The 14,124-nt window shown below is 42.2% G+C and overlaps 2 protein-coding genes across 6 annotated transcripts in view; both read right to left on the reverse strand.

The window, feature by feature from the left end:
* Window positions 1–1,725: 1,725 nt before the first annotated feature.
* On the reverse strand, window positions 1,726–8,283 carry LOC135088980 (uncharacterized). Of its 3 annotated transcripts, none has more exons than XM_063984078.1 (5): window positions 8,144–8,283; window positions 6,790–7,002; window positions 5,969–6,167; window positions 4,816–4,941; window positions 1,726–3,302 (listed from the first exon to the last, which is right to left on the reverse strand). In XM_063984078.1, exons 2-5 carry the CDS (start codon window positions 6,950–6,952, stop codon window positions 3,173–3,175), a joined length of 618 nt encoding a protein of 205 aa, XP_063840148.1. In that variant the 5' UTR covers window positions 6,953–7,002; window positions 8,144–8,283; the 3' UTR covers window positions 1,726–3,172. The 3 variants fall into 3 exon arrangements, with proteins under 3 accessions (XP_063840148.1, XP_063840149.1, XP_063840147.1); XM_063984079.1 differs by lacking the exon at window positions 5,969–6,167 and adding an exon at window positions 6,213–6,402; XM_063984077.1 differs by having other exon boundaries at window positions 5,969–6,402; window positions 8,144–8,270.
* A 2,225-nt stretch (window positions 8,284–10,508) lies between these two features.
* LOC135088981 (uncharacterized) overlaps window positions 10,509–14,124 on the reverse strand; it is a 4,991-nt gene continuing 1,375 nt past the window's right edge. For 2 of the 3 annotated variants that reach the window (XM_063984080.1, XM_063984081.1), the window contains exons 3-5: window positions 13,342–13,600; window positions 12,780–12,911; window positions 10,509–12,338 (exon numbers count right to left, since the gene is read on the reverse strand). In XM_063984080.1, the coding sequence (XP_063840150.1) occupies window positions 12,224–12,338; window positions 12,780–12,911; window positions 13,342–13,600 (506 nt within the window). In that variant the 3' untranslated portion in view covers window positions 10,509–12,223. Of the gene's footprint in view, window positions 12,339–12,779; window positions 12,912–13,341; window positions 13,601–13,653; window positions 13,835–14,124 lie in introns of all 3 variants that reach the window. The other variant, XM_063984082.1, reaches the window with a different exon arrangement.

The following is a 14,124-nucleotide window of genomic DNA, read 5'->3' on the forward strand; positions in this document are numbered from 1 at the left end:
ATACCGAAGAGAGAGGAGATAGGCACCGCCAGGACGGCAATGAGGACGAAGAAGGCGAGGAGGGAGAGCAGCACGCCAGCCACGGGATTCTCTGCGAGGTAACCTGTGCCGAAGCGTGCTAGGTTGACGGGGAGCACCAGACTCATCCCCACGTCCACGGGCTGAGAATCGGCGTACATCTTGGAGGAATGGAAGGGTGCTGAGGAAGAAAAGTGAGGGGGTGGTATGTTTTGTTGGGTGGTAAGTTAGTTTGTGAGTTTCATACAGGGACTGCCACGAGTAGGTTTGATGTCTTCTTGTAGCTTCCCTTATTTGTTTATGTTCTTATGTTTGTATGTTAGTTAGAGGTGTTATATCTTTTGTTGGTTAGTTAATTAGGCTGTTAGTTTTTTTTTATACATTTTCATCATTTGTCTGTTTTATTCTTGCGATTTTCTTCTTTTTTATGTTTAGTCACACACACACACACACACACACACACACTCACACACACACACACTCTCTTACCTTGCTCCTGCCTCTACCTCTGCCAGTCGCCAAATGACCTCACATACACCTGCTGTGGGTCACCTTCGTCCTGACCTATGATAGCATCTAACAAGGTCACTGGGAGTCTCGTTAGCCTATTTTTTTCTGCTTTCGTATTTATTCATTTGTATATTGATACCTATACTGAATGCTACCTAGTGATATAGACGACTCACGCGGATTACTTAAGAAACATTGGCTCTGGAATGGTAGAATAGAGAATTAATCACAAGTATGCATATTTTATATAGTGTTCATATATGATTAAATGCCAAATGTCTCTCAGTGCACCTCACCTGACCTCACCTGACCCGCCCTCACCTGTTTGTCCTCTTAATTAACAGGTGTGGCGTACCTCCACCCTTCGTGAAGTTAGGATAATTAATTTTGTGATGACAGGTGATATGGGAAAACCTTCAGGTGTTGTTGTTGTGGTTGTTATAACTACTACTACTACTACTACTACTACTACTACTACTACTGTGACGCCACTAATACAGTAAGTCAGTAAAAAAATACAAAACTCTTATTTATGTGTCACTAAGAAAATATGTCTCTCTTCAGTTTTTATTTAACCGAAATTAATATATTTTGGATCAAGTTTCGAGAAGTACGATAAAAACGTGCCTGTTAGTTTGTGGTCAATAAACCTCTGTCTATCTGGCTATCTATGTATCTATCTATCTATCTGTCTGACTGTCTATCTGTCTCCTGTCTGACTGTCTATCTGTCTATGTATCTATCTCTCTGTCTATGTACGGCGGCTAAGGAAATACTGGAAGTTTCTCTAATATTACATAAGCTATCCCTGTATTCCGTTTTTCTTGTTGGTATTAGCATTGTAGTCATGTTACGTCTTCGCGATTTCTTCCCTCGTGTTGTTTAAGGAGAGACTAGTGTATCATTTTATAGTTTAGGTTTTTATTTATTTATTTTCGTTCCTTTTTGTCGATTTTTGTTTTTTTATTATATCTTCTCTTTTGTTTTCTTAATATTTGTGTGTTTATGTTAATTAGATTTGCTAATGTGTCTTTTTTTTCATTTTTCTTTATTGTTTCTTTCTTAATTTATTTATCTATTTGTTCAATTCATTAGATTTAGTAAGGTAACTTTTACGTTCATCTTTGTATTCATCTTTCTCTCTCTCTCTCTCTCTCTCTCTCTCTCTCTTGGGGATTAAGTTCTCTCTCTCCTCACTCAGTTCAACATTGTTTTATTAACATAGAAGTAACAATTAGTGACGGTCCCCGGCCAGCGGGGACTGATATAAATACATAAATATACATTAGTAGTAATAAATAAAGAAGACATATAAATAAATGAATAAAAATGTGTAAAATGAATTAACCATCTGTGGGACACGAAGAGATGAAAGGTTGAAAGAAATGAAAGTATAAATGAATGGAATAAAATAATAAATAACATTCTATTGTCTCAAAAAAAAAAAAAAAAATAGAGAAAAATAAAAACGTATCACAAAGGCTATTCCTCGACTGACGAACAGATAACTAAATGCGCGCCAGAAACAAATCAATAGACAAAAACAAATATAATGAATACACAGCATAGCATCCTCTAGCCTCGGAAAAAGAAAGAAAAAATAAATAAATATGAAAAAAAAAGTAAGTCAAAATGAACGAAACACAAAAAATCAACATATTCATCGACTTACGAACAGCACGTCATTTTTATTTGTATAGTTATTTATGAAAGAAAAGAAAAACAATGAAAATGGATGAAATACGAGAAATATCAGCAATTGCATCCTCGACTTAGGAATAATGTACTACTTTTCATTGATATTTCCCTTATGCATGACGGGACTCTAGGCAAGGGTGACAAAAAAACAGAAAGAAATCAATGAATAAATAAATAAATGTCCCACTGAAGGCATAAGACCGATAAGAATGCAAGGCGTCCCAGCATGAGTCAGAATGGCCTTGCAAAGTGACTAGTTAGTATGAGTGTCAGCCCCTTAGCGTCACTATCTGAATACCACCAGTCTCTTCACAGGTCACTACTCTCATGTCTGTCCTGACTGAAAGCAAAGGCGTGACAGCTTTGTGTGGATTTCTGAATGGGAATGAGTGGAGTGGAGATTGAGAATGACTTAATTTGTTTTTTCTGAAAGGGAATGAGTGTACTTGTATATATTTGTTTGTTTTCGTAAGGGAAGTGAGTAGACTGGAGGTTGAGGAATGGTATATTCGGTTTTCTGAAAGGAATGAGTCTATTTGTACATCGTTGTGTTTTTTTTTTTTTTTTTTTTAAGGGAATGGGTGTGGTTGAGACTGGTGAGTGACCTTGTTTTATCTGATGAGGAATAAGTGTATTTGCATATTGTTGTTGGTTTTCGTAAGAGAAATGAGTATAGTTGGTGCTTTCTGAAGGCGAATGGATGTATTTAAGAATCGGGAATGGCATTTTTTTTTCTTTCTTTTTCTTTTTTAATGGGAATGAGAGGGAAGTGAGAAAATATAGACAAGAGAATGACTGACTGCTATAGTTAATGATTCTCTTAAGGAGGAATGACTACAGTTACGTTAATGACTGAGAAATGAATGCACTCCTTCATCACGGAGTTACTATTATATTTCTAAGTTTCTCAGCGGCGCCGGGCTGAGACAGGCGTGGCGGCAATGCATCAGTAAACATCCCCGAACATTGCTCTCAGGATGGCACTGGGACACTCTGGGTACAGCAGATTGCAGTCCTCTTGTGCTTCCCCGGCCAGCAGACCATCCCAGCTCTGATCGATTTGCGGGAAAGCGGGTCTGTGAGGAGAGAAAGAATAAGTTGTTTTGCTACACGAGGGAATCTTATGCATTATTCCAGCTATTGTCTGTGAGGAGGTGAAAGAATACGTTGTCCTGTATAACGATAGAATATTTTACTTATTCACTGTTTATACTCTCCCCGCTACAGTCACTTTGCGGGAACACGGGTCTGTGAGGAGGGAAATATCACGTTGATTTGCTATGCGAGAGAATCTTAGCACTATTTACACCATCCCAGCTATCGTCACTTTGCGGTAACACGGCTCTGTGAGAGAAAGAATACGTTTACTTGTATAATGATAGAATATTAACGTTATTTTCCTACACGAGGGAAGATTATGCAGGTGTTACTTTCAGGGAACACGAGTCTGTGAGGGAAAGAATGCCTTAATTTGCTTTACGAGAGAATGTTTACCTCTATGAACTGTTTCTTCTATTCTTGTTTCATTTTAATTTTAGGCTTCTTATATATTATGTGCAGCAATGGATGTGTACTAGGAAGGAGAGGAGAGAAGAATGGGAAGAGGGAAGATGGGTGGGGAAAGGAAAGTAAGAGGAGAAAACGTAAAAGAAGAGAACAACAACAACTACAAAAAAAAAGAGAAAGAAAGAAGCAATTAAAAACAATATAAAAAAATACTACACAAATGATAAAAAAAAAAAAAAAAAAAACGGAGAAAATAAAAAAAACACAAACAAAATAGAAATATATCAAGAAAGCGAAATGAAACAAACGCTGCGTGCTTAATTAAGTGAAGAAGAGAGATCAAGAGAAAGTTAGAAAGTTGGAGATAGACGCGACTAGACTGATAAGAGATGAGAAGAGGTGAAGCAAGGAGGAGTAAGGAGAAGAGACAAGTCAGTATTATGAGGGAAATGCCTAATGCAGTAAGAATTATCAGAAAAAGACGCGAGAAAGTGAATACTATGAGGAAGAAAAAGGACCGTATTCTGAAACACCTCCACTACATTCAAAAGGCTCTAGTTGAAATTATACAGGTTTTTTAAGGCTGTTTTAATCTTTAGTGACAGATGAACAAGATTTTTACACTATTAAAAGGAGAAACAGTCTTGAGAACCCGGGTAATCATCTCTGTGGCCTTGGAAAGTAGTCGTGGTGAGAGGGCACAGCGTCTCAGAGAACTGGTTAGAGTAATGAAGTGAATACTGAAGGGAGACGAGAGAGAGTGAACAGAGCGACGAATACTATGAGGAAAGAAAAGAACCGTATTCTGAAACACCTCTGCGCCGCACCTGCACTATATTCAAAAGGCTCTAGTTGAAATTATACAAGTTTTCAAGGCTGTTTTAATCTTTAGTGACAGATGAACAAGATTTTTACACTATTAAAAGGAGAAACAGTCTTGAGAACCCAACTAAACATCTCTGTGGCCTTGGAAAGTAGTCATGGTGAAAGAGTAGAACGTCTGAGAGAACTGGTTAGAGTAATGGAGTGAATACTGAAGGGAGACGAGAGAGAGTGAAGAGAACGACTCCAAATGAAGCTTACCGAAGAATCTGCAGGAAGGTGTGGACGAATTTCAAGCCTGACGTCATGCTTCCCATCTGACAAAGTGACATCTTCCTGCACACTGCTCGCTCTTCAGACGCCATCCTCGCGTTTACAGAATCGATGCTGAGAAGACAGGACATGAGTGCTCTATAATTAGTCCCCATATACTCCACTCTGTCAACTCAGTGGTCTAATGCACGTGTGTTTTGGGGAAAGTGATAAGATATACAAATGTTATTAATACTTACCAGCTCTTGCAGGACTGGATGGAGAGTGAAGAAGAGTAAGGAAATGGCTCGTTAAAGTATTGAGTTAAGGACGAGAGGAGGTTAGTGACTCACCCCAAGCCACAATGTGAGTCACCACCTAGAGTCACCCAGAGTCAGCCCAAGGCAAAGCGGACTCCCACGAGCGTCCCAGAGTCAGTCCCTCACCAAAGGTTCCCGTGCACGTGGCGTCACTTTCTTCTTCTCGGGCTTCACGGATTTGTTAGACACACCGTTGGCTTTTGTTGCGGTGCGTGTGTGCTTTTGACGATTGCTAAATTTTGGAAACTGATTTGTGGCGCTGCATTAACCCACTGACTGGTGTGGGTTCTCTGTTTGACATTGTAATTGTTTTGAGTGAGATCAGATTTTGAAAGATAACACGTACGTACGGGAAAGTGTGTTACCCAGTGTTTAGTAAAGCTTATGTACTGCTTGTGTGTGTGTGTGTGTGTGTGTGTGTGTGTGTGTGTGTGTGTGTGTGTGCTTTTTATCAGTAAAATTGTTCAAGGCTATAAGATGAAACAAGTGTCATTTATAGAGAGCAAGGATCGGACCCACAACCTCAAGGCAGCTGAAAGTCAAGAAGTACACCACAGAGCCACCGGAGAGTTCTCTGTCGCTCGATTGCAAACTGACTGAATGACTGACGGACAGGCAGACTGAGTGGATGGGAAGATAGACTGCGTGAATGACTTTAAGGCGCCAGTAAAGCAGATTAACATGGCGCTGAAACGCTGAGAGAACTGCGAGAACTGAGGGAACTGGGATAAGTGCTTTGCTGAGATGTGATTCCTGCGTGATGGACAGATGAACACCCAGCGGCGCGCGATGCTCAGAAGACGAAGAAGAAGAAGAGTGACGCTTCATGCCGCGACACTCACCCGGCGAGGGCTCGCTTCAGGAGGCTCGTTGAGGCACTGGCAGACCTTACGGAAAATGGAATCTTTTCATCCCCCTGCGAGCCCTCCAACGGGTAAATCTTGGTGCCGATGCCCTTGATGAGCTCGGCGATAATCAGCGCGGCACCAACCCACACGCCGGTTAGGACGATAGATCCCGCCACGGCGTGCTTTGTGGAATCTGTTTGAAGGAAAGCGTGAGAGAGAGTGCTCGCTGCCAACTCACCTTTTCGTGACCTGCCTGAGCAACTCCGTGGCTTCGATGGTCTCGCCGACTTGCTCCAGCATCTTCCAGGGGCTCCACGGCAGGCTGCGGTTGGACACAGAAGGCAGGAACACAACGTAGATGCAGTACAGGGCAGCCAGGAGGAGAACTGACATTGTGCTGAGCTGGACCAGGAACACTCCCAGACCCTCTGTGCAGGGACGCCCGTCAGACACCTCTCTAGTGCAGGAATTAGCCAGTATCCCCTTCTCACTCTCTCTCTCTCTCTCTATCTGACATGTTACTCAGGACTGTACTCTGAAAAACTTCCTCACCTACATTCATCCTACATTCCAAAAGCTCTAATTGAAGTTACACGGATTTTTAAGGGTGTTTTATGGTTCTAGTGTCAGATTTAAAAAATTTCTACATCATAACAATGAGAAAATCACTCTTGAGAACCCGGTTAGTAATCTCTGAGATCTTTGAAAACAGTCATGGTGAGAGGGCACAGCGTTTCAGTATGCGGGCCTCGGTCTCACCACACTCAGCCTCACCACAATCACCCCCCGTCAATCCTTTTCTCAAGCTTCCTCACCTGCGTTTCCAACACTGATAACTCTCTCTTCAGGATCCATGGCTGCCACTTCATCTTGTGCCTTCTTAACATGATTATGCACCTTGTTGCCTCTGAGTTGGCCCGCCCAGGTTAGCGAGGCGAGGCAGGCCGCCGCCACCAGCATTCTCAGCGTCCAGTGCATCGTCAGGTGTCTCTTACGGAGGGCGCTATCGGTATGGCTTCAAGTTTGGTCTGTAGGAAGGGAAGAAAAAGCCGGAAGTGTTAGTTGGTTGAGTTATGCATGATGTCTTAAAACTCCATTTTCCAACCATCACTTTAGAATCCTCCCTTTAATTTCTCCCTTTAAGCTCTCCTTATAATTTCTTCCTTTGAAATTTTCCTATAATTTCTCTCAAAAAAATATTCCCTTTAATTTATCTCTTTGATTTCTCCCTTTAATTTCCCCCTTTAATTTCTCCCTTTAACTTTTTTCTTTAAAATCTCCGCTTAATTTTACGCCAAAGAAAGCGTCAAGAAACAGTTAGGTGGCCTTGGTGGTTATGAAACTGAGCGCCGAGCGTCCTCTGAGTGTGAAGGAAGAAGACAAATAGGTTCATTGCCGATTCAACGCGTGAACTCAACGGTGGCTCAGTTACCGGGCAGAAGAGAGAGAGAGACAGAGAGAGAGAGAGAGAGAGAGAGAGAGAGAGAGAGAGAGAGAGAGAGAGAGAGAGAGAGAGAGAGATGCGCCTCTGGAAGTGAACAACACGGTGGAATCCGTGATGAAGAGAAAATATGATGTTTTTGGAGTTTTGACCGATTTGTTTTGTTTGATTTTTGTTTATGACGTTTTTCTGTGGTTTATGAAGTCATAGATTGTGAATAGAATGATACACACAAGCGCACGCACACACACACACACACACACACACACACACACACACACACACACACACACACACACACACACACACACACACACACACACACACACACACACACACACACACACACGGACCACAATCTTTCACTTCTATCACAAACCCCAACTCACGGAAACAAAGGAATTACGCATTTCTACATAAAAAAATAAAAATAAATAAAAAATAATAATAATGATAAAAAGTTCAAACACTCAAACAACCACAATATCTTGCAAGAATTAACACCAGCACGTCTTCGAATATCAGTGCTTATTCCCAGCAAAAAAAAAAAAAAAAAAAATACACCAAAAAGCACGAATTTCCACATAAAAAAAAAAAAAAACACGCACAAAAAAAAAAAAAAAACGTAATAATCTAATCGAAATTAACACTAACACACTCTCGTACCGTTTTCATTCTTATACCAGCGTTCATTCACAAGCGTTCACTGCCAGCTAGGTATCTCTCACCTGACGAGACTATCGGGAGGTCCTGTGTCCACCTGATGCGCTAGCGATGGAGGCACAAGCTCTCTCAACAGACGTCGGGGCACAATTGGGCAGACTGAGGGGAGAGAGGCGCCGGGCGGATGCAGGACACGGAGAAGCTTGACCCACCTACCCATCCTGCCGCTCTTTCCCTTATCCAGCGCTGGTACTCCTTCTTCTTCTTCTTCTTCTTCTTCTTCTTCTTCTTCTTCTTCTTCTTCTTCTTCTTCTTCGTCTTCTTCTACTTCTGCTTCTCCTTTTCTTCTACTTCTACTTTTGATTGCTGCTGCTGTTACTACTTGTTGTTGTTGTTGTTGTTGTTGTTTTTGTTGTTGTTTTTGTTCTTCGTCGTCATCACCTTTCATCCTTCTCATCATCGTCTTTAGCTTCCGCTGCTTTCACCATATCCTCCTCATGTTTGCTATTATTGTTATTACTGTTAGCTTTAGTCTTGTTCTTGTTCCTCCTCCTTCTCCTCCTCCTGCTCCTCCTCTTATTATAATTTTCTTCTTATTTCACCATCAAATTATCAATACCAACCTACTTTTTTTTCTTTTTTGTCGTTATTCATCAGCGTGTCCTTAATTATGCTTAGTATTTCAATGGCGAGGAGTGAACGTTTGGCTGAGACTGAAATGCGTCACTAGAAACATGAGAACACCCTTGGAAACTCTAACAACCTCCACTAGAACCTGTTAAAAGTAAAGTAGATAGACTGAATGTTTGTTTCAGACTAAGATGTGTCACTATAAAACATGAAAAACACCCGTGAAATCTCTGATAACCTCCAATGTAGCCCGGAAGGAGCAAAGTAGATATGATGTTAGAGGGTTTATGAATACTGAATGTTTGGTTCAGACTAGGATGTGTCAGTAGAATCTAATAAACTACTCTATAGCCTGTTCAAACCAGTCTAGGTTAGATCGGGACATGTTTAAGAATACAAATCTTCAACTGATGTGTTTTCTGAGGTATTTTGTAACTGAAATGTGTTATGTTTACGTTTTATGTATTGTAAATTAGCTGATACTCGAGGTGTGTGACGAGATAGCAAGTACTGTCTACTCTCTCTACTCTTCTCTCTCTCTCTCTCTCTCTCTCTCTCTCTCTCTCTCTCTCTCTCTCTCTCTCTCTTGGGCAACACGGCATCGGCTTCATCAGTAATCCGCCTTGGAATTAGGACATGCCGATGTCTATTACACGAATGGAATGCTTAAGGAGACCAAGAAGACTCGCGCTCGTCCTTATTACACTCATACACAACCGTCGCTTCTTCATCCACTTAGAATGACATGCCCGATGTCTCCCTCCCGTGCACGTCTCCCCACTCTCTCTACTGTTGTTACGTATTAAGTTTCTCTAGCTCTCGTATTACTAATCCAGCTCATAACACAGAGATTACCGCTACTGCCACTGATTCAAACCTAACTCGTCTGTAACACGGAAAACAGGAAGCAATAGGGAGCCATAAGGGGTTGTTCCTGTCCTTCAAGCATCAGTAGTATGTTAAAACCATTGATGCAAGCCTTAGCTCATTCCTATAATACAGCAAGCATTGGAGAGTCATGAGGTGGTGTTCCTCTCCTTCACCTACTGTACGTAACAAAACCTAGCAATGCACACTCTAGCTTCTTGAAGGGAACTCGTCTCTTTCAGTAAATTTATCCTAAAACATTAAAGAACGGGTTAATTGTAAAGAACAGCTCCTAGGCACTTAAAACTTACTGTCATCATTATTCTTATACTTACCCAACTTATCCAACCTTCTTATTAAGCTGTCTGATGTCCATGCACTTGTCACATGTGCTAAAGCTGCTCCTCTCACTTATAACTCTATTTGTGAATTAGTTTTTTGCTTATCTCCTTTTCAAATCTTTTTATGTAGCTTATAACCATCCGTGCCACTTGTTCCCTGCTTTATTCTACCATTGCCACACCGTAACTGCCTTTCTTGATCTCTTTTAACATACACTGCACCGCCATGCCAAATTTGTGATGCGGTATATTAGCAGTTCTGTACCTTTACTGTATCACAAATGTACGTCATTAACTCAACTCATTAGCTAAAAAAAAATAAATAAATAGATAAACAGGTTGGCAGCGGAGGATCGTAAACTAGCATCTCTTCTTCTTATACAGCCAATTTACGAATGTGTGTCTTTTGGTTATTTCATTTTATCTGGAATTTTAACTCATCTCGTAAGCTGGACAAGAAATAGACTGGCAACTGGCAATAGGAATCATAAACTAGTATTCCTTTGTCTTGTGCAGGTAGTTTGTGTGTCTCGTCTTGCTATCTCGATTTGTCAGGAAGCTCGGAAGGGATTCAGAAATTAACACAACCACGTCATTGTTGAGAGCCTTGACTTTATTTAGGCAATGTATTTGCAAAACCTTTCACAATGACTTTATATTCTCTTATCTCTTCTCCAGAATAAAAAGACAATAAATACTTAACTTTAGAAAATGTTTAGACTCACACGAATAACAAGTACATTAACACATTTGTTTCATACCTTACAAAATTAAATAACAAAATAAATAGCAATAAATACTTAGTAGTTTAAAATCTAATTACAGCAATTTCAAGAACAACCAATTAGATAGAGTTAGTTCAAGTAGACAGAAAAATAAAATATAACACAATCTTTTTCAACAAAGATTCTGAACACAAAATTAACACCAATCTTGAAAAAAAAAAAAGAAAAAAAATCGTATATCAATCATGAACATTATTTCACGTCAGTAAGTCAGCAAATTCCAATCGTCATGTCAGTTTTAATGTCAATCAGAACCAAGTCACATCACCCCATTGCCCGTCAGTCAGTTACATTTCATTCATTCCACTATTTTCTTATTTTTACAATGTCATAATAAGTCAATTTCCTGGTTGGTCGTGTCTTTGGGAGTCAGTCACACTCTTTGGTCAGTCAATACTGGTAACTCATGTTTGAGATAAGGAGGAGAAGGAGGAAGAGGAGGAGGAGGACGAGAAGCAGGAAATGATAAGGAGAAAGAGGAGGAGGAGGAAGTGTAGCGAAGTGGTAACAATAAAAAGAAGAGGAGGAAGAGGATGAAGGAGGAAAAAGAGAAAGCTAAAAACACGAAATAAAGAAAGAGAGTTACACGCATTTACAAAAGAAGGATCACAAAACGACATCAAATATTAAAAACTTGAATCTTAATAGAAGAGACAGGAAAGAAGGAGAAGGAAAGGAATAATTAGTATCGGTCTTCGTCTTTCCGTCACTCAGTCTCTAATTGTAGTCTTTGGTATCCGTCAGTCAGTCAGTCAGTCAGTCTTGCATTTGTTTTGGGCAAGTACGTCATGTCATTTTGGTCATGAAATTTGTAGGTCTCTTTTTGGTCATATCATAATTAACACTGGTCTATTTGTCTGTCATTAGTCTCTCTCTCTCTCTCTCTCTCTCTCTCTCTCTCTCTCTCTCTCTCTCTCTCTCTCTCTCTCTCTCTCTCTCTCTACTCCCTTGGCTGTTTATCTGTCCATCTTTCTGTCAGTTATCTCTTCTGTCTGTACGCGTTCTTATGTCTCCCCGTCTGTCTGTCTTCCTGTCTGTCTGTCTTCCTGTCTGTCTATCTTCCTGTCTGTCTGTCTTCCTGTCTGTCCATTTTACTTCCTTCGTCTGTGTCTGTTTGTCCGTCTGTTAGTCTGTTTGTTTGTCTGCACATGGGTCTGCGTCTAGTCCTTTCTTATTTTTGTCTCGTCTTTCTGTTTATCCACGTAATTGTTTGTTTTGGTCATCTATTTACTGCCCATATATGTCTGCCTCTGTCAGTCCCTGTTTCCCTTCTGTGTCACTGTATGTCTTCTTTTTTCGTATCACCGTTTGTCTGTGTGTCAGTGTCTGTCAGTCTGTCTGCCCGTATGTCTTCCTGTCTATCTACCTCAGTCTATCTATACCCTTCTGTCTATCTATCTGTCTACACACATAAACACAAACCCACACATTCACACATAGCATCATTAGTCGTCAAACAACAATACAACAACAATAATCAACATAACAGTTTCTTCAACACGCGAGAGGAAGGTGGCGGTCTTCAGTTCTCGACCAAAGATTCTTCAGGACAGTTAGCGAAGAGCAGGGCGCAGTCCTCGAGAGCTGCGCCTGCGAACTGTGCTTCCCGGTAATGCTGTAGGCCAGGGATGGACGTGCTGAGGGAGTGAAGAAGGGAGTATCCAATTATGAGTACCGCGTTGAGGGATATGCAGTTAGTGTTGGGGTTTGTATGGTAAGAGGATAGGAAGGAGAGAAATTTAGGATGTGAAGGAAATATTATCAAGTTTTGGAAGATTGAGATTAGATCATGGAAAATTAAGGAGTTTTGAATGTTTGGAGAGAGAGAGAGAGAGAGAGAGAGAGAGAGAGGAGAGAGAGAGAGAGAGAGAGAGAGAGAGAGAGAGAGAGAGAGAGAGAGAGAGAGAAAGCAGCAAAAAGAAGTGAAAATCAGTAAGAGAAAGTGGAATGATTTCTTAAGAGGAGATAGAAAGAGAATAGAAAGGAGATGAAAGGGGCTATGTATTGCTAATGGAGTTATGTTACGAATTAGTGTGTGTGTGTGTGTGTGTGTGTGTGTGTGTGTGCTATGGCCTCACCTGAGCTGCTGAAGGAAGGAGCCGATAAGGGGCACGGCGGAGGCGGAGCGCTGCACCTCGCACACCACGCGCTGCCTGCAGGACATGTCGTTCACCTGCAGCAGGGAGAAGGTCGCCTCCACGGGGTCGATGCTGCCGAGGACGCGCACAGTTACCGTCTGGCCCACTCAGTCCCAACACACATAATTAAATCACGGTGTAAATATGTCTTAATTCAGAAGCGTTATTATGAATGAAGGCATCAAGTTTGTTCCTTCGCCTCTTGACAGACAAGGTGTGAAGTGGTGATGGTTTCACTGGCCTGCTGGTGAGGATTGTACCTGTTGTTTGTACTGACGCTTATCTTTAGCTGAAGGCAAGTAATGTACAAAGTCCAGACTGGAGGTGCTTCATGCCTCAAATGTCAGGCGTGCCGTGACACGTGACACACCTTGCTAACAACACTGCCTCACTGCATGAAGTTCCTGCCACAACAGCTTCACTTCTCAGTGTTTGCATCCTGGTGACAACAGGAGCAGTGGCCACGATCCACCTGGCTGGTGCGGGCGCCCGCGGTACTTACATGTCGGTGAGGCGGGTTAGCGTACCGGCCTGGGTGTCGCGGGCTGGGCGGCGGCGTGCCGGGCGGCCCTGATAGCCTTGGTGAGGGGCGTCATACCTCTCGAAGAGCTCCGGCGCGTAGTCATAGTCGTACTCATATTCGTACTCGTAGTCCAGGCGGTCGGCAATGCCGAGAGCGAGCTCCCGGAAGAACACAACAACAGCCACGATAACCGCGCCGTGAGCAGCTATCGGCACAGCGATTTGCAACTTGCCGAAACCTGTGCGGGGGGTAAGCGTCGCCTCAGCCAGATGGGTTCTCAGATACACTCACCTGTTGAGCGCTCGCTCCAGCAGCCCCATCTCAGGCCCATCAGGGGCCGCCGGCAAGTCCCAAGAAAGACTACGTCTACGCCTGACCACTGCCGGTGCGAAGAGGACCAATATGAGATAGATTGCCTCGAGGATCAACATCCAGTGTGTGAGCAGCTGCCCGATGAACACTCCAAGGCCGTCTGCCGGGGCACCTGTATCAGACTCCGCCTTCCTGCACCTCCACCCCTCCACCCTCACCCGCCAAGCCCCACGCAAACTGTATCACTGCACCACCACGCCTCTAACTCATTACTTGTTATTCATGTATTCATAGACATTTATCCACAGATCTCATGCATAACAATCAAGCAGCATGAGATCACACCCTCCTTGCCTCCCTGCCTTCCTCCCTCCCTGCCTCCCTCCTTCCCTGCTCTCATCAAGGAAAACCATTGCGGTGATAGTGAACGTGTACCAGAGTCTTTATCAC

This window comes from Scylla paramamosain, chromosome 32 (assembly GCF_035594125.1).
Source record: "Scylla paramamosain isolate STU-SP2022 chromosome 32, ASM3559412v1, whole genome shotgun sequence".
In the NCBI taxonomy this organism is placed as follows: domain Eukaryota; kingdom Metazoa; phylum Arthropoda; class Malacostraca; order Decapoda; family Portunidae; genus Scylla; species Scylla paramamosain.

What these genes read in the sequence shown, in the direction of transcription:
- LOC135088980 (XM_063984077.1), bottom strand. Translation starts at nt 6,861, where the DNA reads ATGTTAAGAAGGCACAAGATGAAGTGGCAGCCATGGATCCTGAAGAGA. An exon ending in TATCAGTGTTGGAAACGCAG is followed by an intron (nt 6,403 to 6,789) that starts GTGAGGAAGCTT and finishes GTCCCTGCACAG; the next exon opens with AGGGTCTGGGAGTGTTCCTG. An exon ending in ACCTTCCTGCAGATTCTTCG is followed by an intron (nt 3,303 to 4,815) that starts GTAAGCTTCATT and finishes CTCTCCTCACAG; the next exon opens with ACCCGCTTTCCCGCAAATCG.